Genomic DNA, 23,739 nt, shown 5'->3' with positions numbered 1-23,739 from the left:
AATAAAAGCTCTGTAAGTAATGTTATGTTCTTATACAATCTAAGCCATGTAGAGACTTCAATATTATCTTTTTATTCATGTTTTCAGGGTGAGCCTGGTCTGCCTGGATACCCAGGGACCCTGGTATCAAAGGTTCTGTGGGAGATCCTGGTTTGCCTGGATTACCAGGAACCCCTGGAGCAAAAGGACAACCAGGCCTTCCTGGATTCCCAGGTGATTTTTCTTCTCTTAAATGCTTCCTTCTTTCCTTCCTTATCTACTCCAACCAGTATCACAGAGCAGCTTCTTATTTGGCAGACTTATATTTTATTTCCCAATTGGATACTGACTAGCAACATAATCTCAAACTATCTCTTTACCTTTTCTTTGCCCAAATTTGTTTCTATATAAAATGAGGATGAATATTACTGACTCAGCAGGACAACATCCTGTGGACAGAAAGACTGTTTGGTGGAGCATTTTTCAATCTTTGACTGCTAGCCACAAATCACTTAAGAAGCCTTGCTATTTTTGTAGGTGATAATGTATACTTCCAAGCCTCTGCCTGCAGCTGATTCTCTCAGAAAGGTATGCCCAGGCACACAGCTGGTAGCGGTTGGTAGAACAATCATACAGTTCCTTCAAATGACAAGGATTGAGTCATTCAAGTAAGAGATAAGCACTATAGTCAATTTTGTAGCCTGAACTAGATTATTATAGTACCTACTCATTTAGGGTTGAATTTATTTTTCGTTTGTTTTTTGAATTACACAGTGGCATGGATGAATGAATCTTTCCTTTTTATTGAAGTGAAGCGTACATATAGTAAAGTACACAAGACTATAGATGAGTTTTTACCTAGGTATATATATCTTTGAATTTACCATATGTATCAAGATATAAAATAGTTTCTTCATCCCATGAAGTTTACCCGTGCCCCTAGGCCCCCCAACCCTGGGGTAACTACTACTATGACTTCGATTACCATCAGTTAGTTTTGCATGTTATTGAAATTCATATAAATGAAATCATACAGTGATCCTTGTGTCTGGCTTTTTTCAGTCATCATTATGTGTAAAATATTATTTTGTTGCATGTGTCAGTAGTTTTTTCTTTATAATTGCTATGCAATATACATTGAAAAATGTACCACAGTCAATTACACATTCTCCTGTTGATGGACTTTTGGGTTGTTTCCAGTTTGGGACTATTTTTTTTTTTTTTTTTTTTTTTTTTTTGAGATGGAGTCTCGCTCTGTCTCCCAGGCTAGAGTGCAGTGGCGTGATCTCGGCTCACTGCAAGCTCCGCCTCCTGAGTTTACGCCATTCTCCTGCCTCAGCCTTCCGAGTAGCTGGGACTACAGGCGCCCACCACCTCGCCCGGCTAGTTTTTTGTATTTTTTAGTAGAGACGGGGTTTCACCGTGTTCGCCAGGATGGTCTCGATCTCCTGACCTCGTGATCCGCCCATCTCAGCCTCCCAAAGTGCTGGGATTACAGGCTTGAGCCACCGCGCCCGGCCTGGGACTATTATTTTTAAAAACGCTATTAACATTCTTTTACATGTCTTTTGGTAAACATATATATTGATTTCTCTTAGACAAAAACTTAGTAGTAGAAATACTGAATCACAGGGTAGGTGTACATTGAACTTTAGTAGATGCTGCCAAACAGTTTTCCAAAGTGGTTTGTAAATTAGTTTCAACAGCAATGTATGAAATGTCCAGTTCTCCAATTGCCCATGTCCTCACCATTGCTGGGTAGTGTCGGTCTTAATTTTATCTGTTTTGATGAGTATGTAGAAGCATCTTACTGAGATTTGAATTTACGTATTCCTAATGAATAATAGTATTAATCACCTTCTTATTATACTATTGGCCATTTGGATAGCATCTTTTTGAAGTTTCTTCTCAAGTACTTTTGTTCATTTTTTATTGAATTGTCTCTCCTTTTTCAAATAGATTCAGAGCAGTTCTTTATATACTCAAGATATGAGTCTTTTGTCAGATGCATATATTGCAAATCTGTTCTCTGTGTCTCAGATTTGCCTTTCCTAATGCTATTGTGTAATGAACAAAAGCTGTTAATTTTAATAAAATCCAGTGTGTCAATCTTTCCTTTCACGGATAGTGATTTTTTTATCCAATTCAATAAATATTTGTCCGCTTGAGGTTATGGAAATAATCTCCTAATTTTTATAACATGTTTAATGTTTAAACTTTTATATTTGGCTTATGATCTATCTCAAATAAAAATATTTTTACCTTGTGAGGTAGGGATCAAGGTTCATTTTTTTTCCAACACAGTTATCCAATTGCTCTCTACGCTATTTTTTTTTTAAGAACCTAAACACATCCAATAAATTACAGTCACTCTTTTGTTAGAAAGCCGAATGCTATATCTATACTCTGTGTTCTGTTCCAATGGTTTATTTTCTATTGCTGCTTTAACACAACACTGAATTACTGTAAATTTATATTAAGCCTTGAAAAATGGTCAGTAAGTGCTAGAACTTTGTTTCAGTTTTTTAAAGCTTGTCTGGCTATTCTAATTTTTTTTGCAGGGGAAATCAGTTTATCAATTTCCATTGAAAGTATCTGTAGGGATTTTTAAGTTTGCAATAACTCTCTAGGTAAGGTAGAGGAGAATTGATATTTTGACAGTATTCAACCTTCCAATAAAATGAACATGTTATCTCTCCATTTATGTAGGCATTGAGTTTAATTTAACAATATGCTGTACTTTTTGTTTTGTAAATCTTGAACATATTTTATTAAATTTATCTCTGGAAATCTGATGCTTTCTGGTGACATTTAAATCGTATTGCTTTTCCCAGTTCATCTTCCAGTTGTTTCTTGGAAGTACATAGAAATAATTGATTTAGGAATATTGAAATAATAAATGAGAAAATTGCCAATTTCACTTTTTAAAATTCTGAGTTTACATAATTTTTTGTTTTATAAAATATCACCTCAGATATTTTTATTACTTCTTTTTCATTTCTTTATACCTTTTATTTCTTTGTCATGCTTAATTGCACCAGTTAGGACCTGTAGTACAGTGTTTAATAGAAGTGGTTATAGTCGACATCATTATCTTTTTTCTAAACTCAGAGGACGAATAATTGCTATTTTTCCATTAAACATAGTGTTAGTGCCAGGGTTTTGGTACATATATTTTATTAAATTAGGAAATCCCTTTCTATTCCTACTATAATGAGAATTTTTATAAATAATGGATGTAAGTTTTATCAAATTCTTTTTCCGAATCTACAGAGATGATAATTGTTTTTTCTCCTTTGCTCTTGATATAGTGAATTACACTGATTGATATTTTATGTAAAAACAACCCTGTATTCTTGGGATAAACTCCAAGGTGGTCATACTGTATACATTATCTTTAAGTATTATTGGACTGGATTTGCTATTTTAAAAAAAATTACATACAGCCGTGAGAGATATTGGCCTATGATTTTCTTTTCTCATAGTGTCTTTGTCAGTGTTTAAGTATAGGGATTTGCTGGCCTCATGACCTGGGAAGTATTCCCTCTTTCTCTATTTTTTCTTTAAATGTTTCATAGAATTCACCAGTCAAGGAATCTGGATCTGTAGTTTTCTTTGTAGAAACCTTTTTAAATTACAGATTAAAAGTTTTTGTTATGTTACTATTCGGATGATTTATTTTTATGTCAGTTTAAATAAATTGTGTTTTTCAAGGAAATCGACCATTTCTTCTAAATTGTCAAATTCATTGGCAGAAAGTTGTTGATAATATCCTTGTTTTGTCCCTTTAATTTCTGCAGAATGTGTACTGAAGTCTGCATTTCAACAATGTTTTGATATAAGTAATTTTAAATTTATTTCTTTATTTTGATCAAGCCACCTAGGCATTCATTAAGCTTTATTAATTGTTAAAAATTAACTTTTGTAAGTGATTTTCTCTACTGTTTGTTTTTTATTCCACTGATTTCTGCTTATATCTGTATTATTTCCTATCTTCTACCTTCTATGGATTTAATCTTGCTGTTCTTTTTCTAGCTTCTTTACCTGGAAGCTTAAATCATAGATTTTTCAGCTTTGTGTTTTCTAATAGATGCATTTAAAAACTTAAATTTCCATCTAAGGAGTGCTTAAACCAAATCCCACAAATTTTGTTCTTTTGCCTTTTTCCTTTAATCATTCAGTTGAAGATATTTTCTAATTTTCCTGTTGATTTCTGTTTTTCTCCATAGATTATTTAGAATTGTGTTGCTCAACTAACAAATATTTGGGGACTTCCCAGATATCTTTCTGTTATTAATTTTTAATTTGATTCTATTGTGGCCAGAATACATATTTTGTGTGATTTAACTATTAATACTTATTGAGACTTATCATATGGCCAAATTTAGGGTTTATCTGGGTGAATTTTCCTTGTACCCTTGAAAATAATTTGTATTCTGCAATTGGTGTATTGCATAAATGCCCATTAGGTCAAATTCATTGGTAGGGTTATTAAAATCTTGTGTATTCTTACCAACTTCTTGCCTAATTGTTTTATCAATTACTGAGAGATAGGTGTTAAAATTTTCAATATTATTGTAGAATTTTCTATTTCTCCTTTTCTCTCTGTCAATTTTTTGCTGTATGTCTTTTGAGATTTTTTTTTTAGGTATATATAAATTCAGGAAACATGTTTTCTTGAAGAGTTGACCTTTTTATCATTATGTAAAGACCCTCTTTATATTCATAATACTCTTTTTTTGGATTTTTCTTTGATATCAGAATAGATACATCAGATTCTTGATGCTTAGTGTTAGTACAGTATAACTTTTTCTATATAATTTTTATTTTTACGTGTCTGTATATTTAAAATATGTTTCTTAAGGATAAAATACATTCATATCTTGCTTATTTTCCAGTCCAACAATCTTTCCCGTTTATTCTGAGTGTTTAGTCGATTTGTATTTAATGTATGTTGTTATGTTTGAATTTTAGTCTGCCACATTGCTGTTTGTTTTATGCTTCTCCTTTGTCCCTGGTTTCCTGTTCTGTTTGGGTTCATCAGATATGCTATGGTATTCCATTCTATCTCCTCTATTGGCTTTTACCTCTACTGGCTTTTAAGCTCTCCCTCTTTCTACTATTTTTAAATGATTGCTCCAAAGATTTTAGTGTGCATTCATAATTTACCACATTCTGCATTAAATTAATGTTATGTGACTTCACATATGATGTAAGAGTCTTACAACAGTATAATTTTATTTACATATAATGTTCTTTTGTGTGATTGTGTTCATATATTTTATATGATTATCGTATAGGTAATAAATTTTACAATTGATTGCAATTACTATTGCTTTAAATAGCCTTTTCTAAAGAATTTAATATGAGAAACAAACCCAATTTTCATATTTACCAACATATTACATTTCTACTGTTCTACCCTCCCGTGCAGCAGACTTCTATTTGGTATCGTTCCCTAAAGCCTGACGTTCTTCTACTGTCATTTATTGTAAAATGATTTTGCTGGTGACAAATTCTCTCACCTTTAATTTATCTGCAAATATGTTTGTTTTAGTTTCATTTTAAATAAATTTTTCACTGGATATAGAAACCCATTTTCGATATTTGTTGCCTTCAGCACTTAAAATGTTTCTTCCACTATCTTTTGGTCTCCATTTTTCCTGATAGTAACACATCAATTATTTTTAATGTTTTGCTCCTTTATATTATGTCTGGCTTTTCTCTGGATGTATTTGAGATTTTCTCTCTGTAATTGGTTTTCGGTAGTTTATTTTTGTTGTGGTTAGTTATGGTTGTATTTATTTTGCCCTCTATTTATTGATATTCTTGAATCTGTAGGGTTGTTATTTTTTAATAACTTTGGAAAATCTCAGCTATCGTTTCCTCATATATAGTCATGTGTCACATAACAACATTTTGGTCAACAACAAACTACGTATATGGTGGTGGTCCCATATGATTGTCATGGAACCGAAAATTTCCTATCACCTAGTGATGTCATAGCCATAGTAACATTGTATCACATTTATAATGTATTTTTACTGTACCGTTTCTAGGTTTAGATATACAAATACTTACCATTGTGTTATAATTGCCTACAGGATGCAGTATAGTTACATGCTATATAGGTTTGTAGCCTGGGAGCAATAGGCTCTACTATATGACCTAGATGTATAGTAGGTCATACCATCTAAGTTTGTGTAAATATACTTTATACGTTCACACGATGACAAAATCGCCCAACAACTCATTTCTTAAAACATACTCCAGTTGTTTTAAGTTGTTTTAAACATACTCCAGTTGACACATAACTGTATTTCTTCTGTCATATTTTCTCTTCTTCTTTTGGAATGCATATTAGATCACTTGATACTGTATCATAGGTCACTGAAGGTCTAGCTATATTTTCCATTTTTATTCTCTCTGAGGTTTAATTTGGATGGTTTTTATTCATTACCTTCAAATTTACTGATTTTTTATGTGTTCAATAGTCTGTTAATCACCACAAAATTTTTAATTTCCATTTGGTTCTTTTAAGAGTTATCATATTTTTCCAGAAATTCCCTATTTTTTACTCATTATATACATTTTTGCCTATAGATTATTTAACATATTTATTATAGCTGTTTTAAAGATCTTTTCAGCTTAGTCCAATTTTTCAGATATTCATGTGTCTATTTCTATTGGTAGTTTTGTTTTTCTTGAATAGGCACCACATATTCAAGCTTCCTCCAATCTGCTAATTTTTATTGTATACTGAATGATGTGGATAGTATAGTATAAAGATTCTGGATTCTATTAAATTTCTTGAAGAATGCTGAATATTGTTCTACCTGGCAGTTCAATTCCTGGTATCAACTTGATTCTGCAGTGATGGAATTTTAGATTCTGTTATAGCAGAGCTACTTCCAATGCCCTTTGTCTTACATGTATCCCTTGGACTTGGCATATGGGCTTTATGTGTGGTTTTTCTGGGGTAATTTCCTTTAAAAAATTTCATTTAGTATTTCTTATAGTGAAGTCTGTGGCAACAAATTGTCTTAGCTGTCATTCATTAGAAAACATTTCCATTGTGCTTGCATTTGTTATTGAGTTACATAGTAGACAGAATTCTACGATCTCCACCCCAAGATTTCTGGCCCCTGGTTATTTAGTCAAAAACCAATCTCCTTAAGCTGATAAACAACTTCAGCAAAGTCTTGGGACACAAAATCAATGTGCAAAAATCACAAGCATTCCTATACACCAATAATAGAGAGCCAAATTATGAGTGAACTCCCATTCACAATTGCTACAAAGAGAATAAAATACCTAGGAATACAACTTACAAGGGATGTGAAGGACCTCTTCAAAGGGAACTGCAAACCACTCCTCAAGGAGATAAGAGAGGACACAAACAAATGGAAAAACATTCCATGCTCATGGGTAGAAAGAATCAATATCTTGAAAATGGCCATACTGCCCAAAGTAATTTATAGATTCAATGCTATTCCCATCAAGCTACCACCGACTTTCTTCACAGAATTAGACAAAACTAGTTTAAATTTCATATGGAACCAATAAAGAGCCTGCATGGCCAAGACAATCCTAAGCAAAAAGAACAAAGCTGGAAGCATCATGCTACCTGACTTCAAACTATACTACAAGGCTTTTATCACCTAGTGATGTCATAGACATAGTAACATTGCTAAGGAGAGAATCCAGCTCAGCTGTGTCCAGAATATTACCTACAAAAATGGTGAGATAATAAATGGGTATTGTTTTAAGTCATTAACTTTGGGTTAATTTGTTATATAGCAAGAGAAAACTAATGCACTACCCTTTTGGTCATTATTTAAGTTTTTACTTCCCTCCTAAATATGCTTGTTAGTATTTATTTTAGGGTCTTTGAATAGTTCCTTTTTGTATTCTGTCAAGTTTTTAATTATAATCAGTGAGAAAAAAAAGGCTGTAGTGGGCTTATTCTATCTTGGCTTGCCTCAGAAGTGTTTAGGGATAAATTTAAGAAAATATTTTCTTGGTATATTCACTGAAAACTATAAAACCTGCTATGATAGACTTTTAAATACCAAAATAAATGAAGAGATAGATCATACTTATGGAATGGAAGATCAAAATTGTTAGGAAGCCATTATCCTTAGTAAACTAATTCAGGAACAGAAAACCAAACACTGCATGTTCTCACTGATATGTGGGAGCTGAACAATGAGAACACATGGACATAGGAAGGGGAACAAAACACAGTGTGGCCTGTGGAGCAGGGTGTGTGGGTCACTGGGAGGGAGAACATCAGGAAAAATAGCTAAGGCATGCTGGGCTTAATTCTTAGGTGATGGTTTGATAGGTACAGCAAACCACCATGACACATGTTTACCTGTGTAACAAGCCTGCACATCCTGCACATGTACCCCAGAATTTAAAACAAAAAAAAAGATGCCACTTGCCTTTAAAGTCATTCGTGGATTCAAAGTGATTCCAGTTAATAACCCAGCAACCTTTATTTGGTAACAGTTGACAAATGGTTTCTAAAATGTGTATGGAAATGAAAGGGACATAGAATATGCAAAACACTATTAAAAACAAGGCCGGGCTCAGTGGCTCACGCCTGTAATCCCAGCACTTTGTGAGGCTGAGTTGGGCAGATCACGAGGTCAGAAGTTCGAGACTGGCCTGGCCAATATGGTGAAACTCTGTCTCTACTAAAAATACAGAAATTAGCTGGGCATGGTGGCGCATGCCTGTAATCCCAGCTACTTGGGAGGCTGAGGCAAGAGAATTGCTTGAACCCGGGAGGCGGGGGTTGCAGTGAGCCGAGATCGCGCCGCTGTAATCCAGCCTGGGCGACAGAGCGAGACACTATCACAAAAACAAAACAAAACAAAAAAAGAATGTGTGGTACTTGATAAGGATTGAGAAATAGATCAGTGAAACAGAATATGGAGGATAAAAAAGACTAATATACAGTAAATTGACTTTTGATAAAGGTATCAAATAAATTTTTTAGAGAAAGCAAATTCTAGGCCGGGCGCGGTGGCTCAAGCCTGTAATCCCAGCACTTTGGGAGGCCGAGACGGGCGGATCATGAGGTCAGGAGATCGAGACCATCCTGGCTAACACGGTGAAACCCCGTCTCTACTAAAAATACAAAAACTAGCCGGGCGAGGTGGCGGGCGCCTGTAGTCCCAGCTACTCGGGAGGCTGAGGCAGGAGAATGGCGTAACCCGGGAGGCGGAGCTTGCAGTGAGCTGAGATCTGGCCACTGCACTCCAGTCCGGGCGACAGAGCGAGACTCCACCTCAAAAAAAAAAAAAAAGAGAAAGCAAATTCTTTTCAACAAATGGCCTTGAAACATCTAGATATTCATATGGGGAAAGAGCGAAACTTAATTCGTAGATTACATGAACAGAAAAAAATTGTTTTTAATTGGATCTTAGCCTGAACATAAAAGCTAAAACCATAAAGCTTTTAGAGGAAAACTTAGATAGATATTTCCATGACTTGGCATAAGCAGATTTTCTTAGGATACAAAAAGCAGTACCTGTAAAAGAAAAAAATTGATAGATTAGATTTAAATTTTTAAACTCTTTTTATCAGAAGACACCGCTAGGAAAATGAATAGGAAAGCCACAGACAAGGAGAAAATATCTGCAAAACATACCTGACAAATTACTAATATCTAGGATATGTAAAAAACTTCAATAACTCAATAATAACAAGACATATTATCCAATTTTGAAAAATGGAGAAAACTTTGAACAGATATTTCACAAAAGAAGATATACAAGTGGCCAGTAATCACGTGAAAAGGTGATCGGTGTCATTAGCCATCAGAGAAACGCAAATTAAAACCACAATGAGGTAGTTCTACATACCTACCAGAATGTCTATTATTACAGCAACTGATATCATCACAAAGGTTGTGCAAGGATCTGGAACAGCCGGAATTTCCACACATTGTTCTGAGTGTGAAATGGTTTGGCAGTTTTTAAATAAAGCACAACATATAGCTACTCTTTGATCCAGCAATTCCACTTCTTATTATATACCTAAGATAAATTAAGGCAGTGGTCTACAAAAAGACCTGTGCAGAAATACTCATAGCAGCTTTATTTATAATAGATAAAAGCTGGAAATAAAACAGGTTTTTATAAATAGAAAAATGGATATTGTAATAACCAAAACCTGTCAATAAACCAAAAGACCAGCAAGAGGAATAGATTTTGTAAATTATGGTATGTTCATATAATGGAGTCCTACAAGTTCTACCAGTATAATATGGTGGTAGTTATTTTTATGTTTATAAATATATAATAATGCCAACTTCAGGACAAATGAATTAAAAGCATAAAATTATTATGAAAAATAGCCAGCAAACACCAGCATCTTTTGGGTTTCTTTTTGTTCTGCACTGTTTCTGTGCTAGCACTATAAATTGTAAGTTTGAATTGTAGCTTTTAAAGCAATGCAGTTTTTCTTTCATTTTTAAATTGAGCTCTTTATTCTAGGAACCCCAGGCCCTCCTGGACCAAAAGGTATTAGTGGCCCTCCTGGGAACCCTGGCCTTCCAGGAGAAACTGGTCCTGTAGGTAAGCATGAAAAATAAGAGTTTGCTGTTTTATAAAACTAATGCATATCATATTCAGTTTGGGAAAGTCAAATCCTGTTCAGCTGTGAACATTTTCAACACAAGGAAATATGGTGTCCATTCACTTAACACTGCGTGTTAGGTACAGAATGAATAACTTTTAATAAGAAGTAGTTAAAATTGGCTGGGCACGGTGGCTCACGCCTGTAATCCCAACATTTTGGGAGGCCGAGGTGGGAGGATCACTTGGGGTCAGGAGCTCGAGACTAGCTTGGTCAACATGGTGATATCCCATCTCTATTAAAAATACAAAATATTAGCCTGCTATGTTGTGGTGGGGCGGCCTTCTGTAATCCCAGCTACTCGGGAGGTTGAGGCACAAGAAATGCTTGAACCCAAGGGGTGGAGGTTGCAGTGAGCCGAGATCACGCCATTGCACTCCAGCCTGGGTGACAAAGCAAGACCCTCAAAAAAAGACTTAAAATTATCATTATGTGACCTTATTTTCTAGGCCCACTTTTTCCAGGGAGAGTTAATTCAAGTGTCCTAGAATAGAAGCTTTGATTTTTTTAGAATGGGAGGCTGTAGTAAGTTTGTTTATTGATTTCTAAAGTAAATAACTTCTCTTGGCCCCATATGAGGCCTATAATTCACCCCACCACCCTTCGCACCTTACTCTCTTAGATATTCTGAAACCATATTAAAATGAATAACTGAAAGGTTTCAGATGCTGAGTGACTATTCCTTATTTTCATTATCCTCCTTCATATTTTTATAACATTTTGTGATCCAAAGGAGTGTCTCAAAAGCACCCTGTTTCTTTTGGATAAAGAAGGGAGCATATGGAAGTAAAAGGGAGTTGGAAATTGGAAAACTGGGTGTAACCTGCTGTACTCAATTTTTTAGGTGGTGGAGGTCGTCCTGGGCAACCAGGGCCTCCAGGCGAAAAAGGCAAACCCGGTCAAGATGGTATTCCTGGACCAGCTGGACAGAAGGGTGAACCAGGTGCTGTATTTTTTCATTTTTCCTGTCTTTCTAATTTTCTCTGTGTTGAATTTAACTTGCCTTTTTATTACCCACAGTGAAATTGTATCTTCTTTCTTACTAAGCTACTACACACTTTCCCCTTTTCCTAGTTACCATCTTCCTCTTCATCCTGAGAATATTAGCTCATGTATCTTGATCACGTTGCCTTCTTCCTATGAAAAACTCCGTATCTTTTCTTGTCTAATTTTCCATATCAAAAAGAAGTTACCTAGCTTTTGCAAATTTCTCTGTGGTTTACTACGCAATCTATATTTCATCTATATTTTTTTCTTGTAAGCATATAGATATATTTAACATTAATCACGAATAGAATATATGTTTAGATAGTTTTCTCATGTTAGAATTGTAGTTCTATGTTGGAAATAAATATTTTGCATGTTTCATATAATATACATTGCTGCACTTAATGAAAACCTCAATGATCTAAAAATATTTGGCCTTGTTTCAGTTTTTATTATCCACTTGAGATTTTTGTTTTGTTTTGTTTTGTACTCTGACAGGTCAACCAGGCTTTGGAAACCCAGGACCCCCTGGACTTCCAGGACTTTCTGGTAAACCTTAATAAAACATGCTATATCAATCTATAAGAAAATGAGAATATTTCCAAATACATCTATTTTTCCATCTCCACCATTTACTATCATAAAATGCATGTAAGAACCCAGAAAACTCAAAGCTAGTGTTAACGTTAAAACATTTATTATTTAGCAACTTAATTTAAGGAGTTGTGTTAAATAAAAATGTATCCTTAAGGAAATTTACATGTAGATATCTCTTCATTAATTCATAAATAAATGCTGAGGAAATGATAAAGAAAGAAGGCAAAATTGCAGCAAGATAAGAAAAGTCTGTAGAAATATATGTCAATAATAAAAATGTTTCTTGAAAGTTCAGTCTTAATATATGTTTTGCATATTTGCTCCCTCTTTTGTGCTTACTCTTACTGTAAGCACCAAATAGTAGGACTGAATGTACATACAGATATGTATGTTTATGTTCTGAAATGCCACTGGCCATTTTATGGAGACTTTTCTCAAACCATACACATATCTCCTAGAAAGTCAGATAGATATCCTTCCCATGATACCAACATGGCAATTATTACTTTAATGTGCCACTGTCATATTGCTCTTAAAAGTGTCAGAGGTGGAGAAAAAATGTTGAGAACAATTTTGCTAGATGGTGATTATAAATATTGGGTAGAATGGTCTTCAGGGACACATAACAACCATTCAAGAGCCGTATCTTTCATTAGTCTCAAAATTAGACTCAAAATATTTGTTTTAGAAATTTCCTCCAGCCATCTTGAAACTATTTTTGAAGATACTTTATGCTTTTTTTCCTCACAGCTATTGGTGATGTGATCATTGCTCTGTCTTAACACAAAAGATGCCTTTTAGGATGAAAGCTATTATTTCTATATTTGTATATATACTCTAATAAATACTTCTGCTAACAAATACATATATTTAATAGGAAGGATGGTTTTCTGGGTAGATTTGGATTTGGTAGGAGATGGAAATGACTCTTGTGAATTCCATTAATTGCCTTAATATGTGTGAATAGCTAACCTTATAGGCAAGCCTGTAACTCAGTATTATTTAATGTATCCTCTAATTATACTTTACTTTCATAGGCCAAAAGGGTGATGGAGGATTACCTGGAATTCCAGGAAATCCTGGCCTTCCAGGTCCAAAGGGCGAACCAGGCTTTCACGGTTTCCCTGGTGTGCAGGGTCCCCCAGGCCCTCCTGGTCCTCCGGGTCCAGCTCTGGAAGGACCTAAAGGCAACCCCGGGCCCCAAGGTCCTCCTGGGAGACCAGGTATGTCCATGAGTGGTAGGGGAATGGTCTATTTATTAGTCCATGTATTTCATTTTGCTGGCAGGTTATTCAGTCTTCAAGACTTTAGAATTTTTCCGGTGCGTTGTAGGATGTTAAAAAAAAAAGACTAAAATTTGTAATATAATAACTTCTTACAAGTAAATAGCTTGGTTCATAACTAACTCCATCTATTTCCATGGTTCTAATAATTTGCTTTAGTGATGCATTTTATCATTTATATAGAGGAAGTAAAACAACTTGGAGGAATAAAGGAAATGGTGGTTTTATTAGTCTTGTTACTAAAAGGTAAAACTATACTGTTAACCTGTCAGCAAAATGCCATCTGCATTTTTAAATGTGAGCTTCTCAGCATGTCATCACAGAAATAATTTTAGTGATCACCCAATAGATGCTTGTGGTCCATACCAAAAGTATTGCTATGGTTCTGTCATATGATCAGCAATCTTCACCAGGCACAATTAAAAAAAATTATCTTCCGTAGGAACTAGGCAATCACATTTATCTCCAACATCACAGCATGATCAAATTGACTAGTGATCTCTTCATACCAACCTCATGTCTATACCTCATTTGTCTTGTGTTCACTGCTCAGTTTTGCATCCAACGTTCACCTTTTCATTTTGTATCTGTGCTGTGTCATTTCATTTTACTAATTTTGGAAATGCTCGTTTTCATCCTTTGTTAATGTTGCTGAGCCTAGTCACTGGTGATAGGTTATGAACAGATTTTGAGACTTGATATTCAAATTTTATATTTCTGGTCACTGAAAACTAGGAAGTAAATGTCCTTTTATTCTTTGAAAGTCTCTGACATTATATAAGTGCATTTCAAAATGAAAATTTTATTTATATTACAGTAAAATGTAAAGTGATTGGAGTTCATTTTAATAAGATGTTCAAAACACATAAATTAAATGGGATAACATACTGTGTTCAGAGGATCATTTTCAAAACCAAATTTTATCTGATCTGATATAATCTGATGGAAAGTATTATTTAAGGTTTTATGTTTGTATACTATTGAAGAAAACCAGTGAAAATCTCCTCAGCCATGTTAACTCTCTTGCATGTAATGTAAAGAACTGAAGCAAGTATCTTGCTTGGTTTTGCATGCAGTAATTAAAATAAACCAAACTATTATCTTTTTTATATTTTAATCTTCACTGTGGTTATTCATTTTTGCTAGTAATGAATGAATAATGAGCTCACTGTTGAACATTACTTTGAAATTTGTCGGTATGAAGCCATTAGTCACAAAGATGCCTTACAAATTACATTTTTAAAGAAATAATAACAAAACTAGTTAGAAAAATGCATACCTGATGAGTGTTTGTGACTTCTCAATTTAATTATAAATTAAAACTGAGTTGTAAACCCCATTGCTCTTAGAATTGATTGTTCTTAGTCTGAGCTCATAGTAATGATTATGATAGCAATGACTTTTGGCCTTTGAAAACATGCCACAGTGTGCTGTTTTCATTTCAGTTTTGTCAGTAAGTGGTGATAATTTGGTTTATATACAGATGCATGGATATGAACTTTCAGAGTATTCTTTTATTGAAATAAATTTTAACTTGAAAGTATTTAGTGTAATGCTTTTTAGTTTCTTGATATTTCTAACAGTTTTGATATTTTTCCTTTTTGTTAATGATGACATTGGGCCTTGGTGAACTTTGATCCCTATCCAGGTCCTACAGGTTAGCTCCTTAACTCCAAAGTAGTAACTGCATGAAGTTTGAAACTTTATATATATATATATATATATATATATACACACCTGTACCTCATGTTTTCAAGTGTTTGAATGTATTTTAAGAGCACATGTGCCAATTCAATTCTTACATAGTGGCTTATCTCTAAGTTTTCGGGAACTTGTAGAACCCAGTGTTTCTGTCTGTTGGAAAGACCCAAAATTACCTAACTAGGAAAACTAATTTAACATTTTAAAATTCATATATTTGTGTCATTTTCCACTGAAAATCTGTAGTACCCAAAACGGCCTTATATATTTTACCTTTCTTTGGAGTCTGTTTCTTATGTTTAATTTATATCTGTTAATGCAAACGAATTGAACTATCCTTCAAAAGGACATTCTTTTTTTAAACAATAATATGTATTATCAGATCCTGAAAATATGTAATTCTTAACTTGCCGTATCTTTTGCAGGTTTTCAAACTATCCCACCTTCACATTTTGGGTTGTTACAAAGTTCTCAATTCTACTGCTGTTAAAAATGGGCTAATAAGGCCAGGCACCATGGCTCATGCCTGTAATCCCAGCACTTTGGGAGGCCGAGGCGGGCGGATCACCTGAGATCAGGAGTTCAAGACCAGCCTGACCAATATAGTGAAACTCCATCTCTACTAAAAATGTAAAAATTAGCCAGGCGTGTTGGCATGCACCTGTAGTCCCAGCTACTAGGGAGGCTGAGAAAGGAGAATGGCTTGAACCTTGGAGCTGGAGGTTGCAGTGAGCTGAGATGGCACCACTGCACTCCAGCCTGGGCGAGACTCCATCTAAAAAAAAAAAGAAAAAAAGGGACTAATAGGCACAGAGAAAAAAAAAATCAGTGCAGGCCGGGCACGGTGGCTCACGCCTGCAATCCCAGCACTTGGGGAAGCCGAGATGGGCGGATCACGGGGTCAGGAAATCGAGACCATCCTGGCTAACACGGTGAAATCCCGTCTCTACTAAAAGTACAAAAAAAAAATTAGCCGGGCGTGGTGGTGGGCACCTGTAGTCCCAGCTACTCGGGAGGCTGAGGCAGGAGAATGGCGTGAACCTGGGAGGCGGAGCTTGCAGTGAGCCAAGATTGCGCCACTGCACACCAGCCTGGGTGACAGAGCGAGACTCTGTGTCAAAAAAAAAAAAAACAAAACAATGCAACCAGCACAGATTACAAGGTTCTTAATCTTATTTTCATTATACATATGTAAACAGTACACACCAAAGAACAACTACCAAGAGCTACCCAAAGGAAAATTGCAGATTCCTGGTGAAAGATGTTTGTTTACCTAATTAGCAGTAAAACGAGCCACAAATATTTGAATGTATTTATTGTTATTCAAAATAAATAGTCCTTTTCAAATGTGTAAGAAAGAATTAAAAGAGATAATAGTATACCCCATGATGTCTGGCTATTGAGAATGGCAGGACATTTTTTCATCTTATACAATTAAAATACATAATTTTTCAAGATTGTTTTTAGGAAACCATTTGTTTCTACCTGAATTGATTCTCTAGTTTCTTACTCCACTGAAAACTCATTATTTCACAGAACCATAGAATGTCAGATCTAGAAGGGACCTAAGTTTTACCTATGTCAAGGAGAAATATCCACAAGTCAGATTTTATTCAGGACTATTGCAGTAGAGTAGAAACTATTGCAGTACGAGAGAGACTGAGCTCAACTTCAAATACAACAAAGAAAAGTGATTATTTATAGCCAAGGAGCAAAGTGAGAGGGCCAGTAATAGAAAATTACTAAGAGGAGGCATCAAGGGTAGAGAGGAGTGAGTTCTTGTTAACTGGCTCAACAGGATTTTTGCCAGAAACAGGCCAAGGATTTAGACATCAAAGGTGGGAGATGAGGAACTTGATCAGATATCAAGGGTGAAGGGACTGTCTCTAAACCGATTTAGCAGTATTATTGATGTAACTGGATTTGGAAGGCCAAAAAGTAGGCCCAAGGATGAGGCCTAATTGAGAGGAGGGTTCAGAGGAACCTGTCTAAAGTTTGGTCAAGGAGTCTTTGTCCATAGGAAAAAATTGAGGCTTAAGAGGTTAAGAAACTTGCTCAAGGTAATACTGTTAGTTACTGGCATAACTGGAACTCTGACTTACGGCTCCTCAGTGATCAATTAGGTGTCTGTTCTACAGGGAGCAGACTGTTCACTGCATCCGCTTTCTTGTTTTCTGTTACCTCAAAAGCTCCATCAACATCTCCATCAACCAGATTGCTTCTTGTGTTCTTCTTAAATTATATCATCGAAAAGAGTAAGACAGTGCATTCTATTTAACTGTCACTAAGATAAAGCGAACACTAGGGGGGTACTTTGAAGTAATGTTGAGTCCCACCTTATCTGACCTACATAGAATTTTGCTGCTTTGATTACTGCTAAACTCTACTGTTAGCTAGGAGATTTCTTTCTTCTGAATTACTATAATATATTCAAAAAAGAAAAAGAATAGTAGCACATTCCTTAAAAGAAATTTAACAATTTCTTATTTACCAAATGTGCTCTAAATTGCATAGTTGTTGGAAGTTGGTCTCTGTGATGTTTTTGCTTTGCAGTAGTTGAAGACTACAACCTGAAGTAGAAACTGAATTTAAAATATACCAATCAAGTCATCAATATGCCTTTAGTAATTACTACTTATGGACAATATTTTAGGTTTTTGTTTTGTTTCCTTTTTCAGTTTAACTTTGTTAAATAGTTGAAAAATAATGGATTGTGAGCCTCATACAAAAAAAAAATTGACTTGGCATATAGCTCATTAAAATGTTACCTTTTAAAATAGAGTCTTAAAAGTTTTGCTATGATATGATCCAAAGTTTTCCATGCTAATTACTCAGGCTGAAATGTCATATTTCAATGAAATATTTTTCTGAGAGTTCTTGTTATTGGTCCCTCTGTATCAAACACACGTATAAAATGTCTTTACTCAAACCCTGAATTGTCTTAGGTGGGAATTCTAATTTATTTATCTAATTTTGTGGCCAGACTCTGCTCTAAGTATTGTCTTGAGTTAATTTGCTGTCTGTGATTTAGAAACAATTTAAACAAACAGAAGCCAATATTTAGCTTTCTGAACTTCAAAGCATCAAATGCTTTGAAAGTTTCATTAGGAGATGATGATAATGTTTTCTATTTATATGGCATGCCACAATTTACATCATATAATGTACTTTTATTGTAAGCATCTTAAGGACAGAGTTGAGTCTTGCTCATCTTTGTGTTTCCTGTAGCACCTTGCACATGGCAGACATTAGGCCAGTATTTTAAAACTTGAATCTGATCTTTAAAACATTCCTGTGAGGGAGGTTAGGGCAGATAACACTATTCCCATTATACGGGTAAAAACCATGCTCAGAAAGATTGAATTGCCCAAAGTCATATAGTTATTAAGTAGCAGAGTCAAAAATAGATCCTAGGTCTTCTAATTCCTAGGATTCATTGCTCTAGCACGATTTATTCTCTCTGCTAACATTCAGTGCTTATAAATCATAGCAAGACTTGTAAGTAAAGAAAATTGTGTTTATAGTCAATTAACACTAACCAAGGGGTGCTCTATTTGTAGGCTTTTAATCTTTTTATTTAATGATCCTTCTTTTAATAGTGAATAGCCTGTCTTAATATGTGCATTGAATAATAATAGAATAAATATGATATTTTCTGTGGTTTGGGGTGGGATATTGCATGCCAAAACATTTGCATGCCAAAACATTTTCAAGTACCCTTTCACTGATAGTCTTCATATGGAAAAGTTGAATCTTTACTTTTGTGTTCAATGTGTACAAATATATATTGGCTTTTTCTGTTTAAGTAACTTATTGCAAGTACTATAATAATAATATAATAGTATAATAGGCCAGGCACGGTGGCTCACGCCTGTAATCCCAGCACTTTGGGAGGCCGAGGTGGTTGGATCACCTGAGGTCAGGAATTCAAGATCAGCCTAGTCAATATGGTGAGACCCCGTTTCTACTAAAAATACGAAAATTAGCTGGGCATGGTGGTGGGTGCCTGTAATCCCAACTACTCGGGTGGCTGAGCCAGGAGAATCCCTAGAACCCAGAAGGTGGAGGTTGCAGTGAGCTGAGATCACGCCATTGCACTCCAGCCTGGGTGACAGAGTGAGACTCCTTCCAAATAATAATGATAATAATAATTGAATAAATAGTAATAAGAAAGCCTCCTGATTAATTATGAAAAAAATCAGAATGTGGCTTCATGAAATGCTTTTCAAATACAAACAAAAGTACAGTTGGTAATGGCCATTGTATATTTGTGTTTGATTTTTCTATTCTCTCACCCATGATCTTTATATTTATTGCCAATGAGGCCTTTAAAGTCAACTGTATCTTCTTGAAGCAGTCTGAGCATATCAAGAAATTGACACCTGGTGTTTTTATTAAAAGATAACACAAGCCAAGATAAACTTCAGCATTAATCCAAATTACCCTTTGCTAAAGGAATTTGAAGGCCGTTGGTGAAATGGTACTACCTAGCCAACGTTAATGTTTTGAGAAGCTAATTTTTGGAAAGCCACAGTAGCAGTGTTAACATGATATCTTCAGTAGAGTTTTCTGTTTTCTGGATTAACAAAGAACAACAGCTTATCCTTTAGAATAAGCTCTATTTGAAAAAGTTTGGCTCTCTATAATTCTGTATGGTTCTGTTTGCATACTGATTATGCTGTAAGTATAAGAAATGCTGGCAAATAACGTTATTGTTTTAATTTGTACTATAATGTGAACCACTTCTAACTCATAATCTTATTTTGTACTGTGTGATGTCTGATACTGCTAACATCGATCTTTGGGCTTTGGTGAACTCTGATCTTCCCAGGTTTTCAAGGTTAGACTCTTCACTGGTCAATTCTTTTTTTTTTTTTTTCTTTAATGCTTTGTGTGTGTGATAAGAGAAATGCAATTTTTTGCTATAATTCAGAAGTCATTGAAGAGTGCTGTTATCTTCAAGCTGGGGTTTTAACATTTTGATGAAGGTATGTGACTTGATTATAATTAAGTTTCAAATGACGTTAGGGTCTTTGTGTTTGCAATTGTTTATAATAAGTAATCAATGCATAAAGACATGTTGAATTTTAAATGGAAATACACTTATTTTTACCTTCAAGACTGCATTAAAATATTTAGGCAAACATATGACCCATTTGTAATCTCTGAATATTGATTTTATTTTCTCAAAATTTTGTTTTCTCAGATTGCTCTGATCTATGTATTTATGGCTATTTTCAGTGATGGCAGAGATATGCTATTGAATACAGTTAAAAATAAAACTTATATGTTCTTTATGTAATTAATAACTCATAATTTGAAGGACTCTAAACATCAGGTCTGAATTAACATGCAAATTTCCCATTTTTTTTTTTAATTTCAAAAAGAGCAGTGCCTTAGGTTATTTCAGATGATACAGTGTTCTGATAACCTTTAAAATGGAGTAGAGAGTCATAAAAGGTTTCTTTTTTTCCCATCTTGCTTTGTTATTGTTATTAGGTTGATTCACAGTTTATTTATTTTTCATAATTTTCTGATTTGCTACTTAATTTCTAGTGCAAATCATACATTATGGATTAAATTAACAAGTTTACTTAGAACACTGAAGTTACGTTTTTTTTTTTTTTCAAATGTACAATGTACTAAACCTTTTCGTTATGATTGAGAAGGGAATTTCTGTGTTGTCTGGTTGCCAGGCTGGGGTGACTATATGAGTTAAATTGTTTGACGATAAAACAGTTGTTGTACTATTGTAAATCTCCTTCCTCTTTCTCATGTGCCAGATAGAGTCATGTTATATTATAAAATTACATAGAAATACCTGAAAGATTAAAAAGATGCTCATATTTTAAGATATGTTTTTATCTTCAATTTTACTAATAAAGAAAATAATAATAATAATTTAAAAAGCCCTTCCACAGTTTGTACCCGGCACTGTGCTAAGTAATTTTTACATGGTATCTCATTTAATCCTTGGAACAACCTGCTAAAGTAGGTGCTATTCTTAATTCCGTTTTATAGAAGAAAAAATTGAAGCCAAGGAGATTAATAATCTTACTGAAGTCAAACAGCTAATAACGAATGGAGCTGGATTTGTAACCCAGCATTCTAGCTCCAAAGTCTAGTGTTCTTAATCATGGTGTCATTCTGCTTTGTTAGTATTTTGCCATTGATTCTGAATCTTAAGAGTATTGGAAAGGAAACTAAAGTCTGATTTTTATTTGAGATTAAAAAGACAACCTTTCGTCCATATGTAAGAATGAGCTCTATTCTAAATTCATAACAAGTGCCTATTATAGTTCCTTAAAAAATAATCCCTACATATCTTCATTTTTTGTTGAAATCAATAAATTGGAAATGACCAGAGGAGAGAAGGTGTAAATGCTAACTATTGGCTGTTCATTATTTAGGGTTTTGTAATTATTTTCTTAAGGCAGGATTACTTAGTCTCAGCCTCAGCCACTAAACACTCTGCAAGCAAGTAGCACCTATTTGCCACCTGATGACAAAAGACTTGGCCAATGATAAGATCTCCCTGGTTGCTTAATGGACCTGTTATCTTTATTCAGAAAAACAAATTAAAAACATAGCATAAGTAAAAATGCTAAGCAAAATCCTGTTTTAAATTATTTTGTTTATTCACAAGATTCGTACAGAATTCTTTATTTTTCTTGAAAAATATTTAAAATGTAAAGAATATGAAAACATTTTAAAAAAGAATTTTAAGGTATTGATCCAATAAATTTCTAACATTTAAAAAAGTTCTTATGTATCAAGCATATCACTAGAATGAAATTAGTTTGCTTAAATTACTATCTGCATTGCATAGTAATAAAAGCTGAATAAATGTTAACTACTTACAAATAAAGCGATTTGATTTTAATCACAATGAAACAAAATGGCTTGAATTTCTGATTGCCCTACAGCAGTGATGCTTAAAGTATGGTCCCTGAACTAACAGCTTTAGCTTCCACAAAGTCCTTGTTAGAATGCAAATTATTGGGTCTCTCCTAAGTCTCTTTTTTCTAAATTATTTATTCTTAAGGCTGGTCAAGTGCAGTAACAAGAAGGGAGGAAAGAGTTGAACAAGGAGTTCAATCTGTAACTGAACGATCAATTGACATAACTCACTACCTTCAGACCAGTCTCCTCTGTCTTACTGAATCCAAAACTCTTGGGGTGGGCCCAGGAATCTGTTTTAACAAACTGTCTATTTGATTCTGATGCATGTTCCAATTTGAGAAAGTGCCCTACAGTTTCTGTTTAATTTCACTTTAAGTCAAACGCTTTGTTAAGGATTACAGAACCACACATTGTTAAGTCATGAGTCTTTTTCTTTAGATGTTATTTTATTGAATTTAATATATTATAAAATGTAAACTAAAAGAGTCTGCAAGTCAGTATTAATAACAAAAAGAATCCAGTCCAATTTATATTAGAAAGGGAATCAGCATAGGTCCATATATTTTAATGTTGTCTGGGTTTTATTCTGCAAACTAATAGGAAGATGACTGATATTTTAAAAGCCTGACTTTTATGCTATTCTTACGCTATACTGAAATGTGGTCATTTGCTGTGGATTATTAAGGTCTACCAGGTCCGGAAGGTCCCCCGGGTCTCCCTGGAAATGGAGGTATTAAAGGAGAGAAGGGAAACCCAGGCCAACCTGGGCTACCTGGCTTGCCTGGTTTGAAAGGAGATCAAGGACCACCAGGACTCCAGGTAGGAAATGGGAGTAGATATGTGATGAGAAAAGAATGTGGGTGTTTGTATTCAAAATGTGAATTCTAAGCTGCATCATTTTAATTAACACTCACTAGACAAGGTTCTATGCGTGGCTCACTGGTGAATTAAAAAGACAGTAGACGGGCAGATCACGAGGTCAGGAGATCGAAACCATCCTGGCTAACACGGTGAAACCCCATCTCTACTAAAAACTACAAAAAACTAGCCGGGCGAGGTGGCGGCGCCTGTAGTCCCAGCTACCCGGGAGGCTGAGGCAGGAGAATGGCATGAACCCGGGAGGCGGAGCTTGCAGTGAGCTGAGATCCGGCCACAGCACTCCAGCCTGGGTGACAGAGCAAGACTCCGTCTCAAAAAAAAAAAAAAAAAAGACAGTAGAAGGCAAGTTTCCTATAGTCTCCTAAAGGGACTTTGCTGTATTATAGTCAAAGAGTTCCTGAAAAGATACTTTACCTGGAGTCTTTTTATGCATATTTGGATTTGAGTAGCCTTCATTTTATGGTAAATAGAGAAATCTTTTAGGCTTTGAAATTAGATAAAGTTAGGGTCAATGTCAGCTCCCCTGCACAATTCTGCTTTGTATCTCTGAGGAAAACAGACACTGGGTTTCCATCTTCACCTATAAAAAGAGAATAATAGCACATCCACTCATGTGCTTTCTATGTTGGTTTGAGTGACTCAGAGAAGAGAGTCACATTCCTCTTTATGGGTTCTCAAAACTGCCTCCATTCGGTCAAGATGATTGCTGGTGGATTTGGCAGTCAACAAAATCTGGACTGTCTTTTAATTCTGAAGACTT

At 34.8% G+C, this 23,739-nt stretch overlaps 1 protein-coding gene across 1 annotated transcript in view; it reads left to right on the top strand.

Moving 5' to 3' along the window:
* Positions 1-23,739, top strand: part of COL4A5 (collagen type IV alpha 5 chain) — a 273,437-nt gene that overhangs the window by 222,430 nt on the left and 27,268 nt on the right. The window contains 9 exon segments of the mRNA XM_033201238.1: positions 88-115; positions 118-213; positions 10,488-10,568; positions 11,474-11,572; positions 12,115-12,165; positions 13,251-13,436; positions 15,145-15,153; positions 20,029-20,037; positions 22,786-22,919. Coding sequence (XP_033057129.1) covers positions 88-115; positions 118-213; positions 10,488-10,568; positions 11,474-11,572; positions 12,115-12,165; positions 13,251-13,436; positions 15,145-15,153; positions 20,029-20,037; positions 22,786-22,919 — 693 coding nt within the window.

Source organism: Trachypithecus francoisi, unplaced genomic scaffold, assembly GCF_009764315.1.
Source record: "Trachypithecus francoisi isolate TF-2019V2 unplaced genomic scaffold, Tfra_2.0 Lachesis_group6, whole genome shotgun sequence".
NCBI classification, from domain to species: domain Eukaryota; kingdom Metazoa; phylum Chordata; class Mammalia; order Primates; family Cercopithecidae; genus Trachypithecus; species Trachypithecus francoisi.
The sequence above is the reverse complement of the archived record's forward strand: the minus strand, read 5'-3'. Positions and strand labels throughout refer to the sequence as shown.